We start from the raw sequence: 18,891 nt of genomic DNA, 5'->3' as shown, positions 1-18,891 counted from the left end.
CTTTCTTGAGCGTGGTATCACTCCCATAACCCCGACCATTTCTGCACACACAGCATACATCTGTGCAAAGGGGCCTGCCTCCCCGCCCATGGGTTCCAGGGGGTCAGCCGGCTCCAGGCCCCTTCAGGGTCTCACCAGGCTCTCCTGGTTACCAGGCGTCGGGCAAGGACCCCACGGGCACATCCCCATTGTCCCTGTTGATAAAGCAGAGGCTGTGCTAGGGTCCCGGCAGGTGGCACAATGTGTCAGGGGGCTCACGCACCTCACACGCCAAGAAAATACCTCTTATCCTCCCACGAAGCGCGATTCTGGGCACGTCCCTCACGTGAGGCACGTGGAGCGCTCCCCACGATCGAGAGAACGCGTGCTCTGAAGAGGCGCGGCAGGTTCCCTCTGATTCTTAACAGAACAATTCGTTTTTACACAGAGCCAATGCGCACTTACAATCTCCAAGTCCCGGGCAGCCGGACTCATTTCCTTGAGTGGCGTCGTGCCTTGAAATCTTTTTCTTCCCTCGTGCGTTTTCTGAATGTGCTGCTTTAGGTTTTCTTCCCAGAGCTCCTCTCGGAAGGCCCTGAGGGAACAGAGGGTGATGAGGACACGATTTTACACGTCGAGTGGAGTCGAGTCGAGTCTCGGCAATCCCTGCTCCGACAAGGGAGAGAGAATTTTCCTTTTTTCCTCCAGGCCAAAGTGCAGTCCTGGGGCTCAGGGGCTGTCGCCACGAGAATGGGGCCACCTAGGCCACCCGCTCCCCCTCCGGGCAGCAGCTCAGACAGGCCCAGGCAGTGAGAAGCCGCAAGAACACACGCCACGTTTTAAAACTTCACATCCAGGTAAGAAATTACACATTCGGGGCCGTGCACAGACACTACACGAAAGGGACAGTCTCTGTCTTCACAGGAAGTACACAGTTGTGATAAATCCTTAAACGGGATTATTAAATTAGGATTTCAGACATACTTGCTCTGCCAACATCAGGGCTTTGGGCTTAAATTCTCTGCCTTTAAACACGACGATGTTCAGAGTAGCAGAGCATTCTGGGCCGCGCAGGAAGGGTGGCAGTGCCTGGTGTGTGAGGAGGCCCTGGAGTCTGGGGTGTCTGCCCAGGAACAGAACCACCCCCCACCCCCATCCCCCACCTCCCCAGCCTCCCCAGCCTCCCCAGCCTCCCCAGCCCGGGGCCTCCCAAGGCCCCAGCCCCACCCCCCAGTGGCCCCGGAGTCTGGGGTGTCTGCCTGGGAACACAACTGCCTCCCATAACCCCCCCTAGCCTGGGGCTTCCCCGAGGACCCTAACCACCCCCACCCCACCCCGGCCAGCAGCAGCCTCTGTGTCAACTTTGTTTGCTTTTCAGCATAATGGACACAGGCAGGACGGTGGCCTCCAGTCCTGCCCTGCACAGACCCCAGCGTCTGCACCTCTGAACCCTGGTTCTCAGGAAAGCCCTGCCCACAGGGCAGTCGGGGTCCGCGGGCACACGCTCGTGTGCTGTGGGGACAGCTGCATGCCGTCCATTTCCATCTAAGCCATTCCACGGGCTGGGGTGGGTCCTGTCTGCGGACCTGCAGGGTTGTCCCCGGGGTTCTGGGCATGAAAACGAATGACTCCCCAGAAAAGAACACCCCTTCGCCGTCCACGCGTCACACCAGGACGACCTTCCTCTGGGCCTCCTGGTCCCCAGAATGGGGAAACACGGCGGTGGGCAGAGCCTGGACGTGCAGGCCAGGCCGGTCCTCCCTGGAGCACATGAGGCCCCCACCCACGCCCAGAGCTCGCCTCCGCTCAGCTTCGGAGCGCCCAGGGCGGAGCTGGTGCAGGTCAGCGGGGAGCAGCCGGCAAGAGGGGGCACAGGAGCCCCGTCCAGCAGTGTCCCTGGCCGCCCATGGCTCTCCCCGCGTGCCCGGAAGGGGTGCAGGGTGCAGAACAGCACAGTCACAGCATCAAGTGTGTTGTGAGTGAAAGAGCCGAGAGGAAAATGCGCGTGCGCGCACACGCACACGCACACAGGCACACACACGCGCACGCACGCACAGGCACACAGGTCTACTTCCGGTGTGCAGCAGCTGGGGAAGGGTGAAGGGCCCAGCGGTCATTCCCGGGGTGCAGATGCTGGGTCAGCATCGGGGGTGTGCTCGGTCACCTGCACCGGAAAACTGCAGAAATGCCACGCCCCCAGCAGCTGCTGTTCCCGCCCTGCCCCGCCCCCCGCTCCCCCTCCCCCTCCCCCGGCCTGCCCCAGATGCCAGCAGGTGCCAGTGCGTGCTGGGGTGTGAGCGCGGCCACCAGCGGGCAGCGGGGCTGAACTCGGACCCCGGGACCAACCTCATTTCTTCACTTGTTTGCGATGACTTCTCTTTGCTTTGCCTCACATTTCCGGGTGGGTTCACTGGCATTTTCTCATTGTCTGCCAAATCCACGGCACAGGGAATCTTTGACACCACCTAGGAAAAGGCAAGATATTTTCAGGAACCTGAGGAAATGCTGCCATTCACACAAAGCCAACCGCCCGCAGGCAGTAGACTCATCCTTCCTCCGAGGAGGCCGCCGGCTGGACGCTGGCCGGTGGGAGGGCAGGGTCCGAGGGGGGATGCCAGCGGGCCTGGAGAGCTGCCCGCAATTCTGTCCGCAGGGCGGACAGGAGCCGTGCTCTAGAATGGGTTCCACGCCTCTCGAGTGGGTGCGGCTGTATTTTGGATCACTGAGTTTCAAGCTAATAGGTAAGTGCTCCTGCACAACTGACCCGTGAGAAGGTAGGAAGTGTCCTGTCGTTGGGACAGCCTGTATTTATAAACTCTCTGCTCTTGGATCCATGACGTCACGGATCAGCACGGATAAATGCTGAAAACCCAGGAGAAGCACTCGGGGTTGGCTTTTCCTGATAAAGCCCACCGATTCCAAGTGAGAACCTGCAAGGTCCGTGGGATGCAGGTAGAGAACAGCGTTCCTGTCTGCCAGTCCCCGGCCCCAGGTGGGATGCGGCGCCGCCCCCATCGCGGGATGCCCGGCGAGGCGCAAACGTGTCCTCCGGTAGCGCCAGGACCCTCCCCGGCAGCCCCAAGTTCACGGATGGCGGAGAGAGGGCACATCTAGGGCAGAGCAAGATGCGATAAAGGTTCACGTGTTTCTGGAAGCTCTCTGAGAATCGCAGGCCATGTGAATTCATTTTGGAAACAATTTCCTTTCTAAGTTATGGCACTGCATAAAATATGTCCAAGCAGCACCGTAAATGCTGGAATACTCCTTACGTCTAAGGGTCTGAGGACCTGATGCCAGGATTTCTGGCCCCCCGGGCTCTTGGATTTCCTCATCCACCTCTCCGGAGGAGTCGCACCTTTCATCGCCTGCACGATCCCCCTTCCTCCTCGTCTTCCCAACCCCTACCTGGGTTTGCCTTTCTAGAGCCTTCCTTCCCTCCTCCCTCCTTGGGCCATGCCCAGGTGTCTGCCTGACTCTCCTAGTGTCCTAACCAGCTGCTGCCTCCACACTTTCCTGACTCCCACCTATGATATGCTCCCATGGCAGGTGGACTTGTAAATGTCTCCTTTGGTGTGGCCCTGTGCCCTTGAGACACCTCAGACACTCCCCAACTCTCAGGGAGCAAGCCTGAGAACAAGACCGATCTCTCCCTGCGCCAGGGGGCTTTAGACCTGTGTGTGTGTGTGCACCTATGTGTGTGCACCTGTGCCCGTGTATACCTGAGTGCATCTGTGTGTGTACACACCTATGTGTGTGCCTGTGTGTGTAGCTGAGTGCATCTGTGTGCGTGTACCTGTTCACGTGCCTACCTGTGCATGTGCCTGTGTGTGTACCTAAGGGCCCCCGTGTGTCTCCACCTGTGCATCTGTGTGTGTGTACCTGAGGGCACCTGTGTGTGCGCACCTGGGCCTGTGTGTCTGTGTGTGTGCCTCTGTTCACATGTACCTGCCCCTGAAAGGAGAACACGCCCTTTAGGGCATCGCAAGGTGGGCAGAGGGAGAGACATGGCAAGTGTGGGTGTGGGGAGAAGGGCAGGGAGGGCAGGGGGACTCCCGGGGAGGGGAGGCGGGGCTCCGACCAGGGGCTCCTCCAGCTGAAGTCTGCAGGGGCCCACGTGCTGCTGCCCAGACTGTGTCTATAATCACCTCATGTGCCACAACACCTCTAAGTGGATTAGCAGGGCAGGACCTGGTCTGCCTGGTTCATGTGCCTGACTCTGGGAAGGTGCTTAACCCCAGGGGGTGGGGGTGGGGGTGAGAGAGGGAAGGGGGAGTCGGGGGGGGGGGTTGGGGGTGGGGCCGGAGCTGGCTTAATCCCAGTGGATGGGTGGGGGAGGGAGCGGGCCGCCACACTTTCCCAGGAGGACTCCTAAACATTTCTCCAACAGGAAGAGAAGACAAATATAAATTCAGTAGCTGTTTTCTAAAGTCAGTAATATAACTATTGTTCTTAATTAAAAGTGTATAATTTGGAAAGAAGCCCCCAGCCACAGTTTGCTATCAGTACAAACACCGAGGAGGAAGAGGTCCCACATACCCAGTCCTCTGCTGAAAGCAAGGACCACAAGCAGGGACGGATAGGAGGCACAGCGGCGCCCCCACGCCCTGCAGGCCGCCAGCCCTCCACCTTCTGGGGACAGAGCCCACACACAGCCGCTTCCTGGGGAGGCCGGCGGTGCCGGCGTTCACGGGTGCACGTTCCCTCTGCCACATTGCCCACAGACGCGCGTCTCCGTACGCGGATGCCAGGAGTCGGACTGCGTGTATTAAAGCACGGGGTCACCAAGAGCTCAGAGAAGCTCGGATTTTTAACTTAGGTATTTTCCAACACGTTGCAGCAACAGCAGCGGCCACGGTGGCTGGGAACGCGTGGCCCTAGCGGGCGACGGTGTGGCAGCCACTGAGCAGACGGAGCCTCTGTCCTGTCTTTACTGCCACTGGGGGGTCCCTTGCGGGGACAGCCTGTCTGCCTCCACCCACGTTCCTACTGAGCTCTTTAACTTAAAACAGCCTGGTGATCATTCTTCAGATCTCAGACAGCGGCCTTTGTCCCAAGTACAAGTGTTAGCCTGTATTTTTTTACTTTGATTACGGTACTCCGGGCTGTCTAGAAATTTCAGTTTCGTAAAGTTAAATTTTTCTTTCTTTACGTTTATTTACTCATTTTCTGAGAGGGCGCACAAGCGGGAAGGGGCAGAGAGAGAGGGAGAGAGAATCCCAAGCGGGATCCACACTGTCCGCGCAGAGCCTGACACGGGGCTCGAACTCACAAACCACGAGGTCACTGAAACTCACGACCTCAACCGACTGAGCCATCCAGGCGCCCCGAAGTTAAAATTTTCTATCTGTAGTTCCAAAAATTCTGTATTTCCTATTTGATTTGTGAGGCTTTTTGCCACTCCAGATCATACAAATATTTTTAAGTTTCTATGCTACAAAATACAACAGCGACTATGCACAGTATGTCCGTGTGGTTCACAGATTATACAGAACAGGATAACCTTCCTCTTCTTGCAGAGTGTTGTGGACGTCACATTGCCCACTAGAGTAAACCGTGTACAAACAGAAGCTAGCTCCAGCGATTCCCCTTCTGGGCGCCCCCCCAAACTGAAAGCGGGGTCTCAGACAGGCACCCCCGTGTCCACGGCAGCAGATTCACAGGAGCCCGCGGGTGGAAGGGACCCGAGTGTCCACTGTGGATGAGCGGGTAAACGCAGCGGTCCGTCCACACGGCCTCGCGGGAGGGAGATGCCTGCCACGCGCGGAGGAGCCCCGAGGTCGCGATGCCCGGTGACAGAAGCCGGACGCAAAAGGACAGGCCCGGTGTGACCCCACCCTCTCAAGGTCCCCGGAGCCGTCATGTTCACAGAGGGCAGACAGACCGAGGGGGCAGGGGAGGGGACGGGGACCTGGTGTCTGATGGGGACAGGCCTTCCTTTTGGGGGGACCGGAGAGTCCTGGGGACAGAGCGGGGGGGGGGGGTGGCTGTGCGTGGGGTGAGCGTGCTGGGTGCTCCTCAACTGGACACCTGAAAACAGTTCACACGTTTTACGTGACGTGTGGATTTCACCCCCATCTGACAGAAGGAAGGCTTCCACGCAGCGCCAGTCGCCAGCCTCCACTGTTAGTGGCGCTTAAATACAGCTCCGCCAACGGGGCCGGGAGCCGGCAGCCCCAGCAGGCTCAGCGGTCTCCTGGTCTTGACAACCCGCTCGTGCCATGTGGGGAGAGGCGGGGAGAGGGTCCCTGCAGCCGGCAGGGGGCGGGTGCACCCCGGACCCGGGCGCCAACGGGACAGGAGCGCTGCTGTGGGGCCGCGTACACTCAGGGCCCGGACACAGGAAGAGTCCAGCCTGACTCGGGCACCCCCCACCCCACCCCGGCAGCCCTGAGCCCGCCACTGGGAGCCCCCTGCCGGGCCCGCCCCGATCAGCATCCTGCAGGGCGGGCTGAGGGGGAGCCGGGGAGACGGCAACAGGCGACACCTGGCACAAGCGACCACGGATCCCGTGTGTCCGGCCCGAGAAGCCAGAGCCTGGCCGAGTTGGAAGCCTGGTTGGGGGGAGGATGGCACCGGCACATTCCTGGCCAGCAGGGGGCTGGGACCCCAGGAGCCTGTGCAGGTCTAGGAGCAAGGGGAACCTTCCAGAGTGGCCACACACGCTTTGAGGACCCACGGAAGAGTGGGGGCCCAGCGGGCAAGGGGAGGAGATGCCTGTGCAAAGGCCCTGTGGCAAAGAGGAGGGTCTAGGTAGGATGACAAGGAGGCTCCGGAGGGCACTGGGGGCGAGGTACAACAGGGTGAGGAGGGCGGTCAGGAGACACAGACACGGAGGCTGGTGCCCGTGAGCTGTGAGGACACAGTGTCAAAGGACTGCTTGTGACCATCTGCTGGAGAGACCCAGAGATGATGAGGCCCGGCTCCTGGGGACAGAGCCAGCCTTGGGGACGCCTGACCCGAGGAAGGTGGCAGGACACAAGCAGCTTCTCATGGGGTCAGGGAGGATGCTCGCGAGGAGAGGAGCTGCAGGGGAAACAGGGCACCTGCCGTCCAGGAGCGGGGCAGCACCACGGGTGGGCCTGGGCAATGGTGCCGGGACCAGCCGAGGGAAGGGGTCCGTGCGCCACAGCAAAGCGCTGGGAGGCCGGGAGCAACAGAACTGGGGCCACAGAGGGGGCACTGGCAGAGGCCCAGGGGAGGAGACGGCAGAGCCTGTGCATGCCCGCCTGGTGGCCTCTCTTTTCTCCTCGTGGTCACCTGCTGACTGAACGGCAGAGGCCAGGGGAGTAGTCAAGCTTTGCAAGAGCGGGTGGGAAGGGGTGCGTGGGCGGGAGAGGGGAGGGCTGGGATGCCCCGACCCCGCGGCAGAGCCTAGCACCCCTCCGCAGCAGAGCTGGGAAGCCAGGGGCCGGCCGGGAAGGGACGGCTGGGCACTTGCAGAGTGGCGTTTCCAGGGGGCCTGGGTGACAATGGGGCACAGGCCCTGGGCCAGGAGCTGGCGCTCCGGGAGGCAGGGGACAAGCCGAGCCTGGTCTGGCCGCGCACAGGAGTGCTGGGCACGGCGGCCGTGGGGCTGTAAGCACTGGTTTCCTAATTGTTTTCCGGCAGTCCTACATCACGGTCCCGCTAAGAGTCCTGATCCTTCGACGGCACGTTAACTGGCTGTAGGTCAAGGACGCCGTGTGGGTTTGCTTTCATACGCTCGGCTGGGGGGTCGGGGTGGGGGGTGGTGAGGGTGAAGCATCTGCAGAAGACCGAGACCTGACTCCGCGGGGACACCCAGCCTCACAACATCCTTCCTGCATGTTCAGAAAGTCCCAGAAATGTTTTACGCACCTCGTAGGCCTCAGGGAGGCGAGGGCATCCTCTGCAACAGAGGAAGAAGCAGGATGTGGCGTGGATGGCTGCCGTCCCCTCCCAGCCTCCGGCACAGCGTGGCTTCCCGCCGAGCCCCTTGGGCAGGGTGTTCGCCCCTGGAAGGACCCTGTCCCAAGGTCAATGGCTGGGGGGTTTCCCACAAGGGTGGCAATTCTCCTCCACCTGCAGCCGACACCACCGGGTCTCCTCACGTCCTCATGGCCGCCCTGAGTCCAAGCTGCCCCTCACCGCCAGCTGACCGGCTCCCAGCCAGGCCTCCCACAGCCCCTCAGGGTCAGTCACGCGCTAGAGCAGCTCACAGAGCTCAGGGCACAGCGGAGGCTGCAGCCTGGGAGCAGCTGCAGGAACTGCCACACGGACGATTCGCGGGGCCACACGCGATGAGACGGGGGCGGGGGGGGGGGCTCATGGAAGATTCATGGGGCCACATGGGACAGGTGGGGGGAGGGGCCCACATGGGACAGGCGGGGGGGGGGTTCACGGGACAGGCGGGGGCCGCATGAGACAGGCGGTGGGGGCACATGGAACAGGCGGAGGAGCACCCGGGACAGGCGGTGGGGGGGCCTCGCGGGACAGGAAGGGGGGCCGCATGGGACAGGCGGGGGGGCACATGGGACAGGTGAGGGGGCACACAGGACAGGCGGGGGGTGCACGGGACAGGCAGGGGGCTCACAGGAAAGGGTGGGGGCGCACGGGACAGGCGTGGGGAAGCGTGAGGAGCTGCACATCCTCTCTGGGCGCCACCCTCCCGCACCTGCGGGGCCGTTGGGATGGGGCTGAAAGCTGCAGGCCGCGCTCAGGCGGTCTTTCTGGGGACCAGCCGCGTGGCGAGGCCCCACCCTGAGTCACCCGTCAGCATCAGCTGAGGCCGGCTCCCAGCGCTCCCTACGGTAATAAGACGCGCCCGTCACCCCCGGCCCCATGGGGTCTCGCAGGTCTGTGGGGGCAAAGCGCAAGGTATTTCTCGTCAGGCCGCGGTCTCACAGGCCAGCGTGAGTCTCACACGGGGTCTCAGCTCGTGCTGTCCTAGAACGCCTTCGAGACCCTCATGCTAGCTCACCCTTTTCCGTGGCCACGGGGTGACCCCGAACTTGGGATACAACTTACAGCCACCCATCTCCTGGCATGCCGGTTGTTTCCACTGCGCTGCTGTGATCGAGCTCGGACGGCTTCCTCGAGAAGGTGTGAGTGTGCAAGTCGCCCTGTTCCTGAAGCGACGGCACACGAATCTTGGATGCTTACGTGTTTGCAAAAATGCGAGTGGTGACAGAGAAGACGGGATGGGAGGACGTAGCACGTCGCCTATGACGCAGGCAGGCGTGCGTGCCGGGCAGGGAGCGGAGGGCAGCCCGCCCGGGGAGGCCACACGGCGAGAGGAGGCGGGAGGCGCCGCTTCCTCCCGAGTTGCTGTGGCTCTGATGTGGCTCTCACGGTAAAGGAACACTGTAAGTGTCTGCGGGGAAGTCAGGTGTCTCAGGGCCTAGAAGGTCTGAGAGCCACCCGCTCTCCCGTCCCCCCGGCCAGGTCTCCTTAGTGAGAAGTACAGGCACGAGCAAACACGCCTCGCCCCGTGTGAAGGGCCGCGGTCACAGTCCCGGCTCCACCTGGCGCTCCGAGGACCCAGGGGCCAGCCCCGTGGGCACCGGCATCGGGACTGTGGGCATCCTACCAGACCCCGCACTTGGATAAAAGGGCTCCGTGTGTCTTTTCTCTTCAGGTGACAGTTGCTCTGCTTGAAAGGACAGAGGCCTCACAAGGAACGTGAGGTGGCAGCAGGACTGGGCACAGACGTTCCCATTGGGACAGCGCTGGCGGCCGGCCGGCCAGACACGAGCCTCCCGTGGGCGGAGAGCGGGCCCGGCGCCCAGCCTGGCGTGGAGCGTCTGGTTCCCCCCCCACCTCCAGCCCCTCCCCCGCGCCCCCCACCCCCAGTCCTGGCTCCTCACATGAGAGGAAATAGGTCTGTCAGCGGGCCGCAGGCTCCACCTCTGCAGCGGGCACCGTGGCCCCCGGACGGGATGAGACCCCTCCCGCTGGCGTCCTTGTACCAGACTCCTCTGGGGAGGCAGGGGCTTGCCCAGGGCCGCCTCCGCTGTCCTCCGGGTCCGGGCTCGCTCCCGCCACTCCCGCGGCGCTCCTTCGTCTCTGGGGAGGACACGCGGCACGTTAGCCGTGGGGCCAGAAGCAGCCCCGGCACAGTTTCCCCCCAAACCCCTTCCCGTCCCTCCACCCAGACGGGAGGCGCCCGTCTGCTCCTGTCCCACGGCGCCAGCTCCGAGCGAGGGGACAACACAGAACACAGCCCCCCCCCCCCAGCCCCCGGGGCCGAGCAGCAGGACCCTGTCCCCAGGGAAGATGTGGGCTCTGGCTGAGCTCAGGAATCAGAGGCCTTCACGGTCCCCATGACACCTGAGTTCCTTCCTTCCTCTCTCTCTCTCTCTTCCTTTTTTTAGAGAGGGGGTGGGGGAGAGGGAGAATCGCAAGCAGGCTCCACGCTCGGTGCAGAAGCTGACGGGCGGGGGGGGGGCGGGGAGGCTGGATCCCACGACCCTGGGATCAAGACCTGAGCTGAAACCGAGAGTTGGACGCTCAACTGCCTGAGCCACCCAGGCGCCCCAAGTTTCACTTCTATGGCTGAGCTTCTTCTGTCCGTCCCCAATCCCCTCCACCAGGGAGCCTCCACGCTGCCGGCACAGCTTGGCCCTGCGCGGTGACCTCGTTGCCCCTGCGCGGTGACCTTCCAACGGTATCCGCTGGACTCACTGCCTGCCCCGCGGAGATGGGGCTGCCGCACCGGATGCGTGTGGAATTTCTGAACTAAACGGAAAGACCAGCCCCTGGTTTGGCCGTGGTTGCAGCTTCCGGGATGGGGTGGGGTCCCAGCAAATCCTCACCTGGCCCTGGGCTCCACCCAGCTCGCATTCTGGAGTCTGGAAGCTCTCTCCCCAGCCCCACGCCCCTGCGAGGCTGCTTCCTGCCTCCGCCGGTCCCAGGAGGTTCCTGAGCCCCCTCCCCCAGCTGAGCCAGGCTCCACCACTCGTCTCCTCAAATGGAGCTGTGACCTTCCACGACCTGGCCCTGCTGTGCCCCTCGACAGGGGCTCCACCCGAGCGTCCACTACCCCTTACCCACTCCCGGAGAGGCACAGGGGGACGCTCCGAGGGCTTGCATGTGCGCAGATAACCAGGTGGCGTGACGGGGGTCCACGGGGCTGTGCTGAGTCTACGCCACAGGACGGGACTCTGCACGCTGTCACCAAGGGACCACAGAACGCCAGCGCAGGTCCGAGGCAGAGAAACCAAGAAGACGGCGCTCGCTTGCCCTTGGTATTCAAGAATCTCCTCCCACAGAGCTGTGCAGCATCCTGGGCGCCGCTCGAGCCCAACCTCGTGGCAGGAAGCGCACGTCCTCCCGGCCACACGCCACGGTGACCACAGCCACCCCAAGTGCCACCTCCCTGCACGCTGTCCAGATCGTAGGACTCGCACTGACACAGGGCAGAGCGAGGGATGAGGGGGTCCAGAGGGGCGGGTTGGGCGGGTCTCACAAAACACCATAAAGAAAGGAGCCTGGAGGGAGGTGGGGAGGGGGACCCTCCTGCAGCACCGTGAGAGGCGCCCCAGCGGTCACGGTCATGCCAGTGCGTTTGCTCCAGAAGGGCCTGCAGAACCGCCCTGCAAAGCCACCTGTGCTTGGCCCACACCTGGAGCTGGTGGTGAAGCAGCAGATCCGGGACTCCAGCCGGAGGACTCTCTGGGGGACCCGGGGGGCGGCCTGAGCTCCAGCCAGGGGCCTGCCTGGCATGTGGCTGATGACCAGTGTGAACGTGCCCTGGAGCCGGGACTCCAGGCATCAGCCGCACGTCCGTCATCAGGACGACAGCGCGGGGGGTGGAACATGGCGAGTCCTGACCAGTTCTGAGGGCCGGACACCTCCCTCCTTCCACAGGAAGGGTCGGGCCCCGTCAGCATGTCCGGCGCGGGGAGGACACGGGCGCACCCCCGCCACACTCTTCCCGGGCAGTCTGTCCCATCAGAGTCCCCAGAGTAAACGCACTCGTGCGGGGAGACTGAGGAGGGTCTATTCACACGGGGTGTGGCAGGCGGCCCCAGGGACAGAGCAGGAGCCCTGTGACCCCAAGCCCCGGGGAGGAGGGACGGAGAGGCTGCCAGGACCCAGGCAGCACTTACAGGGAGGTGCAGGGGGAAGCAGGACCCCGCCCTCCCTCTCCGCCTCCTCTCCCATCTCCTGCTGAGGCCCCCCATTGGCCAAACCCAGCCAGGAGGTGAGGGGCACTGGGGTGCCGTGGACGCAGTCCATGCTGGACGGCCTCCTGGGGCCCAGAGCGCAGTGGAGACGGGCGGCCGGCAGAGCTGGAGGACAGAGGAGCCGGTGAGGACAGGCCCCGGCCCGGTCCCCCGCGAGGCTGACCGCAGCTGCAGGCAGCACACAGCCACCCAGGCAGGGGCAAGAGGGAACTGTATCGGTGGGTGCTTCTTTTTTTTTTTTTTTTTTTTTACATTTATTTATTTTTGAGAAACAGAGTGAGACAAAGCGTGAGCGGGGGAGGGGCAGAGAGAGAAGGAGACACAGAATCCGAAGCAGGCTCCAGGCTCTGAGCGAGCGGTAGCACGGAGCCCGATGCGGGGCTCGAACCCACCAACTGGGAGATCATGACCTGAGCCGAAGTCGGACGCTCAACCGACTGAGCCACCCGGGCGCCCCGACTGCATCCTTTTTTTAATTTTCAACTTTATTCTTTAGAGCTAGAGAGAGCGAGTGAAAGCGGGCCCCTGTGTGAGTGGGGGAGGGGCAGGGGGAGGGGGAGGGCCTGGGCCTCAGGCAGGCTCTAGGCTCGGCACAGAGCCTGACCGGGCTGGGGCTCGATCCACGACCCCGTATCATGACCTGAGCCAAAACCGAGAGTCGACGCTCAACTGACTGAGCCCCCCAGGCTCTGGGGAGCAAGGCTTCAATGCACAACCTTCCTTAGAAGAGCCCCGGGAGCCAGGTGATCGGGAAGAGGGCAGGAAGGGATTAAGAAAGAACAAGGAATCTGAGAAGACGCTGGGTGGAGCCGACGGAGCAACGACCCCCCGAGGCCTGTGCCCACAGCCGCCCGCCCGAGGGAGCCAGCCAGCAGAGCACCCCAGAGGAGGCAAGGGCAGAGCCTTCCCCAGAGAGAGGCAGGCCCCGCCAGATCACTCACCTTACGCGCTGCTCCCTGGGGGCCAAGGCCCCGCTGTCCTCCGCTCTCCTGGCGGGAAGCCCCGCTCGCTGCCGTGGCGCCAGGGCCGGCAGGACGCTCCCGAGGGAGGACATCTTCCTTCTACCGTCACAGACCCCGCGGTGAACACTCCCCTGCGGACGGCACGCGCTAGAACACAAACACGCAACACGTCCGAGCAAGGCCCGTGGGGGCCGATGGGGAACGCCCACGGGCACCCACGGAAGCCCACGGAAGCCCGAGGCCTGGCCGCTCCCACGGCCCGGCAACCCGGGGCTCCTGCCTGGGAAGGCTCTGGGTGGCTGGGAACCGGAAAGACAAGTGCAGTCGCAGAGAGGACGGCCTCCTCCTTGTTCATAACGAGACGGGGGAACTGAGGGGGGGGGTGGGGGTCAGGCCCCGGGGACTCAGTGCTGAGCTGGCTGCAGCTGGACACCCACACTGCCCACCTCCAGCGCCTCCCAGGTTGGAATCGGTCGACAACACTTTGGTTTTCTCCCGAGAGTTTTCAAACCTCAGGACAGGAGAAAGAATGGCACAATGAGCCCCTGAACACCTTTCACGGGGAAGGAAGTTTTCCATCGGCCGGACCCCAGCCTTTCAGACTTACTTTTCCTAACGGCCCCCCCCACGGAGCGGGGCCAAAGACACCGCGGACCACTGGACACGCGTCCCTGCCGTCTGTGGGGGCTGTGCCGCGCAGCGCCACAAACCGCAGTAACCGCTAGGATTCTGTGCTCCCCAGGGGCCGATTTCTGTCCCCCTGGAATGGTACCGCCCCCTCGTGTGAGTGTATGAGCTATATTCACCAGTAAATGTTCTCTTTCTTTGTCCCTCCATCCACACGCGTGCGTGCGTGCACACGCACACGCACACGCACAGGGTCTGAGTTTCTGGGTAACTGTAACCCCAAACCAGGCAAGCATCCACCACATGACAAATGCCGACAGGGCACAGACATCTACCTGACGTTTTAAAAGATCACGAAAAATGGTATTACAATGTTGGCAAGATCAAGAAAATACACCCCGGCTTTTAAATTTTACCTGAGAGCGTGTCTGGAGCCGGAATGTTCTTTCTCCTTCGTGTTCAGAGCCGCCTTGAGGTTTGCAGGTAACTCTGCCGGTAAGAGCTGCTTTGCAAGCACTTTTTCCCGCTCCTTCTCGACAATCTCCTGCCTCAGCCTCCAAAAGCGCCTGATTTCCTCCTCGCCCGGCCAGTCTTCTGGGGAGGCAGTGGACTTGCCCAGCTCAGTCAGGTCTAGCTTTTCAACAGGAGGGAGAAAGTCTGCCTTTTCTTTTAACCTCCTCCTTCGATCCTGAGAATTAACAGCGTCTTTGTCGGCCACACGCTCTGCAGACAAACACAACGGGGCAGGTGGGGGCTCCGTTGGGTGCGTCGCGGCAGCTGGTCAAGTCACCGGTAGACACAGTGCTGTTGGCCGGCTGCACCCCGGAGCCGCACGACCCTGGTGACCGGCTCTCTCCACCCTCCGGCCCTTCCACTCCACGTCTATTTATACAGATAAAGCACACTTTTCTGTTCCCCCAGCCTCGATCTTTTAATAGCTTTATTTCTAATTAATTCTTGGCCCAGGTGCCTACTGTGTATGCTTAGCAAGATCGCTGTCGACCCTAAACACTGTCCTCTCCAGGTAAGTTACTTGAAAGGAAGCTCGCCAGGAACACTCTTGCCTTTAGGATTACGCTCTACTGTCCCCTCGTGGACGAGCAGCCCCCACCTCCTGCCCCCGCCCCCACCAAGGCAGAGTGGGGTCACAGGTCGAGCTGACACAGACTACTTTTTGGCTTTAGGTTCAAGCTCGGAATACAGACACTTTGCATCTGGCCATCCTTTCTGAGAAATGACCCTGGATTCTGATCCGTCATTAAGAGACGAAGCCAGTATATTCTTTGGGAAACAAGGGTGTTCGCGGTTTGCAGCAGCAGGCAGGCAGTAGACAAGGCAGAGGCACGGAGCTGTGGGCGCCCTCCTCGTGCCCTGGGCCCTCGCCATCCCGGGGTTTGCCAGACTCCCCTCCTACCAGCACCCGCACATCTGCGCCTGGGTGTTTCCTCCAGCCCACGAGGGCCAGCGTGCAGGGCTGGGGACGGTGCGCCCCTCCGTTCGGCGAGGCATTGCTGGTCTGGAGCCCGTGTGCCCTACTCCCCCACTCTGCTGTGCGGTAACCCCTGGGCCTGTGTCCAAGCGGGAACCCTGTGACTGCTGAGGCCTTGTGAGACCCAGGTCCTGACCCGGTCCGTGGGGGCAGCACCCGAGGGGCTGTGACTGCTGAGGCCCAGTGGGGGCTTCCCACCTCTGTTGGCCTCCTCCCCTTCCCCACGTCCCCCGCCTCAGCCTCCATGCTGCCGCCTGGATCATCTCTCGAATCAGTTACTGGCCCTTGAATCCTGACTCAGGAACTGCTGTTGGGGGACACAAACTAAGACACTTTGCAAATACAATCGGTGTTTACAATGACACGTTCTGGGGTCATTTGTTTGGATTTGGGAAAAAGATCAGCCCTTCCTAATTACTTTGGCCATTCCTTATGTTTACTGAGACGGACTTAGTAATTCACACACTCTGACTTTATCACATGTGTAACTATCATGGCTGCTTCAAGTCTAGGCGTTTTCTTAATCTAGGAGCTGTGTTTAAGCAGTAAAGATTTCGATGCTCTGAAGTAGATTTTCAGAGCACTCAGGTTTTTCGTGAGCATTCAATTACAATTCTCTTTTACGTCTACTTTGTCTGAGTGGAACCACAGTGCTCCTTCCCGGTTAGATTCTCTCGTGAGCACGTGAGAACGCCTGGCTGGATGGTCCGCACGTTGAAAACACAGGATCAAATGTTGAGTGAGCGTGCGCGCAAAAAGTGGCGAGGCCACGGCCCCCTGCCCACGAGTAAGGGCGTGTCACTGCTCCTGTTGTGAAGTAGTCGTCGGAGGGGCCGAGGGGATTTCCTGAAGCAGGTGCCTGGTGAGGCTTGCTGGTGAGGAGTTTCATTCGATTGACCCAGTGAACTTTTACCAGATCCCACCCTAGACGGGCTCTGCAAGGGGCGCGGAGAGCGCAGCCCCATGAACACAGAACCGAGGAAAGACACAGCTCCGACAGGCCGGCACGGACCCCCGATCGCGGTGTGAGTCCAGCAGAGGCCACGCGAGGCCCAGCGTGCTCCCCGTGACGCCACTGAGGAGACAGACTCCCCGGGTCCTGGTTTTAACAAGCAGCGACTTCAGTTCTAATGCAGTTTGGTGCAGTGACGGTCCCACCAACCTGGAGAAGCTGACCCTCGGGGAGGAGGTCGCTGCATGGCGCAGGCCTGCAGGAAGGCCAGGATGGCACCCAGTCCCTTCTGCACGACGAGGGGGGCGGGGAACTCCAGGGGGCAGTGTCTCAGGTTCAAGGCTCTCAGTGTGGTCACGTTCCCTGTGAGAGAGGAAACCACACCTTCACACACTCCTCCACGGAATGAAACAAGGAGGAAAGATTAAAAATCCTATTGGGAATTTGGGGTAAAATGATACGACAGATGTCTGAGCTTTGCTGCAAAAAAAACCAAACAACTCTGCAGCGGAGGCAGATCGCACAGGTGAGGACCAGGCGAGTCACACGAGGAAATAAATGAAATAGAGCGAATAGAAGAGACGGTAACAGCCCTGAGGCAAAAACCAGAATACGAAATTGCTGTATCATCTGAAACGCAACACCTCGGGGAGGACAATGTGACCCATACTCAGGAAACAAGCGTCACTAGAAACTGTCCCCAAGCAGCTCAGATGTTGGATTTAGCGAACAAAAAATTCCAAGCAGTCACAAATATGTTCAGAGCCACGAAGGAAACCATGTTTAAATAATTACAGAAAAATATGGTAAAATGACTCAACAGGGATGAATTGTCGACAGAACCAGAAATTATAAAAAAAGAACCAGCTAGCAGTTCTCGAGTTGAAATTGCAAAGACCGGGGCGGAAAGTTCTCTAGAGGGACCCGGCAGCAGACATGAGACGGCAGAGGACACGAGTGAGCTTGATGATGGGAGAAAAACGCCACGAGATGGGGAGAACTCTGGAGGCCCGCGGGACGGCCTCACGTACGCTGGTGCACACGCCCAGAACGAGAGCCACGGAGGACCCGAGCGGGGCCCGGCACGCTTCTGAGGAAACCACGGCACACGTGCCCCCCACTCGCTGACAGACGCCAGGGTACTGTCCAGAAGTTCACCCCAAGTAGGTGACCGCCAAAGGCAGTCACGCCTGGAAACGTCAGAGTCACCGAAGACGCAGAGACACGAGCTCGAAAAGCACAAAGGAGCGACAAACCATCACACACATGGGCACAGGAGTAACTTCCGGGTCAAACAGTGGAGGCCAGAGCCCAATAGCGTGCCGTTCACTGGGCTCTAGCGTGCTGACAGAAGACGCCTATGGGTCAAGCGCCCTGAGCCCACCCAGACGGCCCTGCAGGAACACGGGCGAGAGGCAGCCGTCGGATCGCCCGAGCTGCCCGGCGGCAGTCGGTGACCCGGCTCAGGGACTCCACGTCTCCCCCGGCGTTCGCACAGTTTCAAGTCCAGCTGACCGCCCCTGGACAGAGGGAGAGAGTACAGCAGCAGGGGACAGAACCCGTGAGCCGCAAGGCCAGCGAACACAAAGTAGCAGGACCTGGAGCAGAGACGAGAGGGGACGGGAAAAGAAGGGCAGACTCGAGGCCCGCAGGACAGAGTGGAGATGCCGACACCCACCGAAGGGCGGCCCAGGAGGAGAGAAGAAAGGACGTGAAGGAAGCAAGAAGAAAGGATGTGAAGGAAGCAAGGTCTGCAGAGAGAATGTCAATAGCCAGGGGTTGTCCAGCTCTGATTAAAGACCCCGCTAAAGGTTCCAGAAGCTTGGTGAACCCCAAATAAAGCGGATGCGAAGAGAGATGCGCCCAGGCACACCGCAGGTAAACTGCTGAAAATTAAACACAAAGAGAGGAGTTTTAAGCAGCCAGACGAAAAAAGATTCATCGGTTTTAAAGGAAAAACAGTAAGACTGACAGCTGGCTTTTCAGCAGAACTTAGAAGCCAGAAGACGATAAAGACATTTTCAAAGTAGTGAACACATCTCTGAAACCTGGGTTCTCTACTCAGCCAGACAGCCTCCAAATATGATGGAAAATAAAGATGACTTTTTAGAAAACCAAACTTGAAGAATTCATTACCAAAGAGGAAATGATAATACTAAAGGGAGATCTTCAGGCCATGACGGTCATCCCGGGTGAAAGCAGGCAACTTGAGAAACGAAGGTTAAACATGTAAGAAAATATAAATAAATACTGACAGTTTAAGATGCGTTTGTGGGATTTATAACAAGACGTAAAAGCAAAATCTATGAAAAAACAGCACAAAAGGCAGGAAGGAGGCAATGGAACTAGAAGTGGTGAAAGTCTGACTTCAGCCGACGGTCATCGGTCAAGGATGGACGGCATAGTGTCTAGAGAACCACTAAGTGATGCCACAAACAGTACAGTGAAAACTCTGCTTCCCGCAATGTTGGCGTAGCTCCAATCTGATCAACTCCCTGCAGATAACCAGTCTGCAGAAACTGGGCAGAATACACACCACCTGTGGGCAAGCCAGAAATGAAAAGCAGGCAGAAACTAGAGGGGGAATGACAGCTTCCAGAAGAGAGAGACACAAACGCCTGTACCATCTGTATGGCTTTCTGCCTGACGGAAGGCCCCAGAGGGCCCCACGCGGGGCAGCTGTAAGAGACAGAAACCTATGTGACCTTGTAGCGCCAGAGGGCAGACCGCAGAGCT

At 60.5% G+C, this 18,891-nt stretch overlaps 1 protein-coding gene across 23 annotated transcripts in view; it reads right to left on the bottom strand.

Annotated features, from left to right (window-relative positions):
* LRRC27 (leucine rich repeat containing 27) overlaps positions 1-18,891 on the bottom strand; it is a 36,168-nt gene that overhangs the window by 5,754 nt on the left and 11,523 nt on the right. For 9 of the 23 annotated variants that reach the window (XM_045040878.1, XM_045040884.1, XM_045040882.1 and 6 more), the window contains 6 exons: positions 16,366-16,518; positions 14,131-14,437; positions 13,067-13,234; positions 9,804-10,002; positions 8,965-9,310; positions 5,325-8,794 (listed from right to left, as the gene is read on the bottom strand). In XM_045040878.1, coding sequence (XP_044896813.1) covers positions 8,703-8,794; positions 8,965-9,310; positions 9,804-10,002; positions 13,067-13,234; positions 14,131-14,437; positions 16,366-16,518 — 1,265 coding nt within the window. In that variant the 3' untranslated portion in view covers positions 5,325-8,702. Of the gene's footprint in view, positions 1-444; positions 575-2,320; positions 2,445-5,324; positions 8,795-8,964; positions 9,311-9,803; positions 10,003-10,985; positions 11,107-13,066; positions 13,235-14,130; positions 14,438-16,365; positions 16,519-18,891 lie in introns of those variants that run through there. The other 14 variants (XM_019814024.3, XM_023241143.2, XR_006587449.1 and 11 more) reach the window with 13 other exon arrangements.

The sequence above is a fragment of the Felis catus genome, chromosome D2 (assembly GCF_018350175.1).
Source record: "Felis catus isolate Fca126 chromosome D2, F.catus_Fca126_mat1.0, whole genome shotgun sequence".
Classification (NCBI taxonomy): domain Eukaryota; kingdom Metazoa; phylum Chordata; class Mammalia; order Carnivora; family Felidae; genus Felis; species Felis catus.
This window is presented reverse-complemented; position numbering and strand designations above follow the sequence as displayed.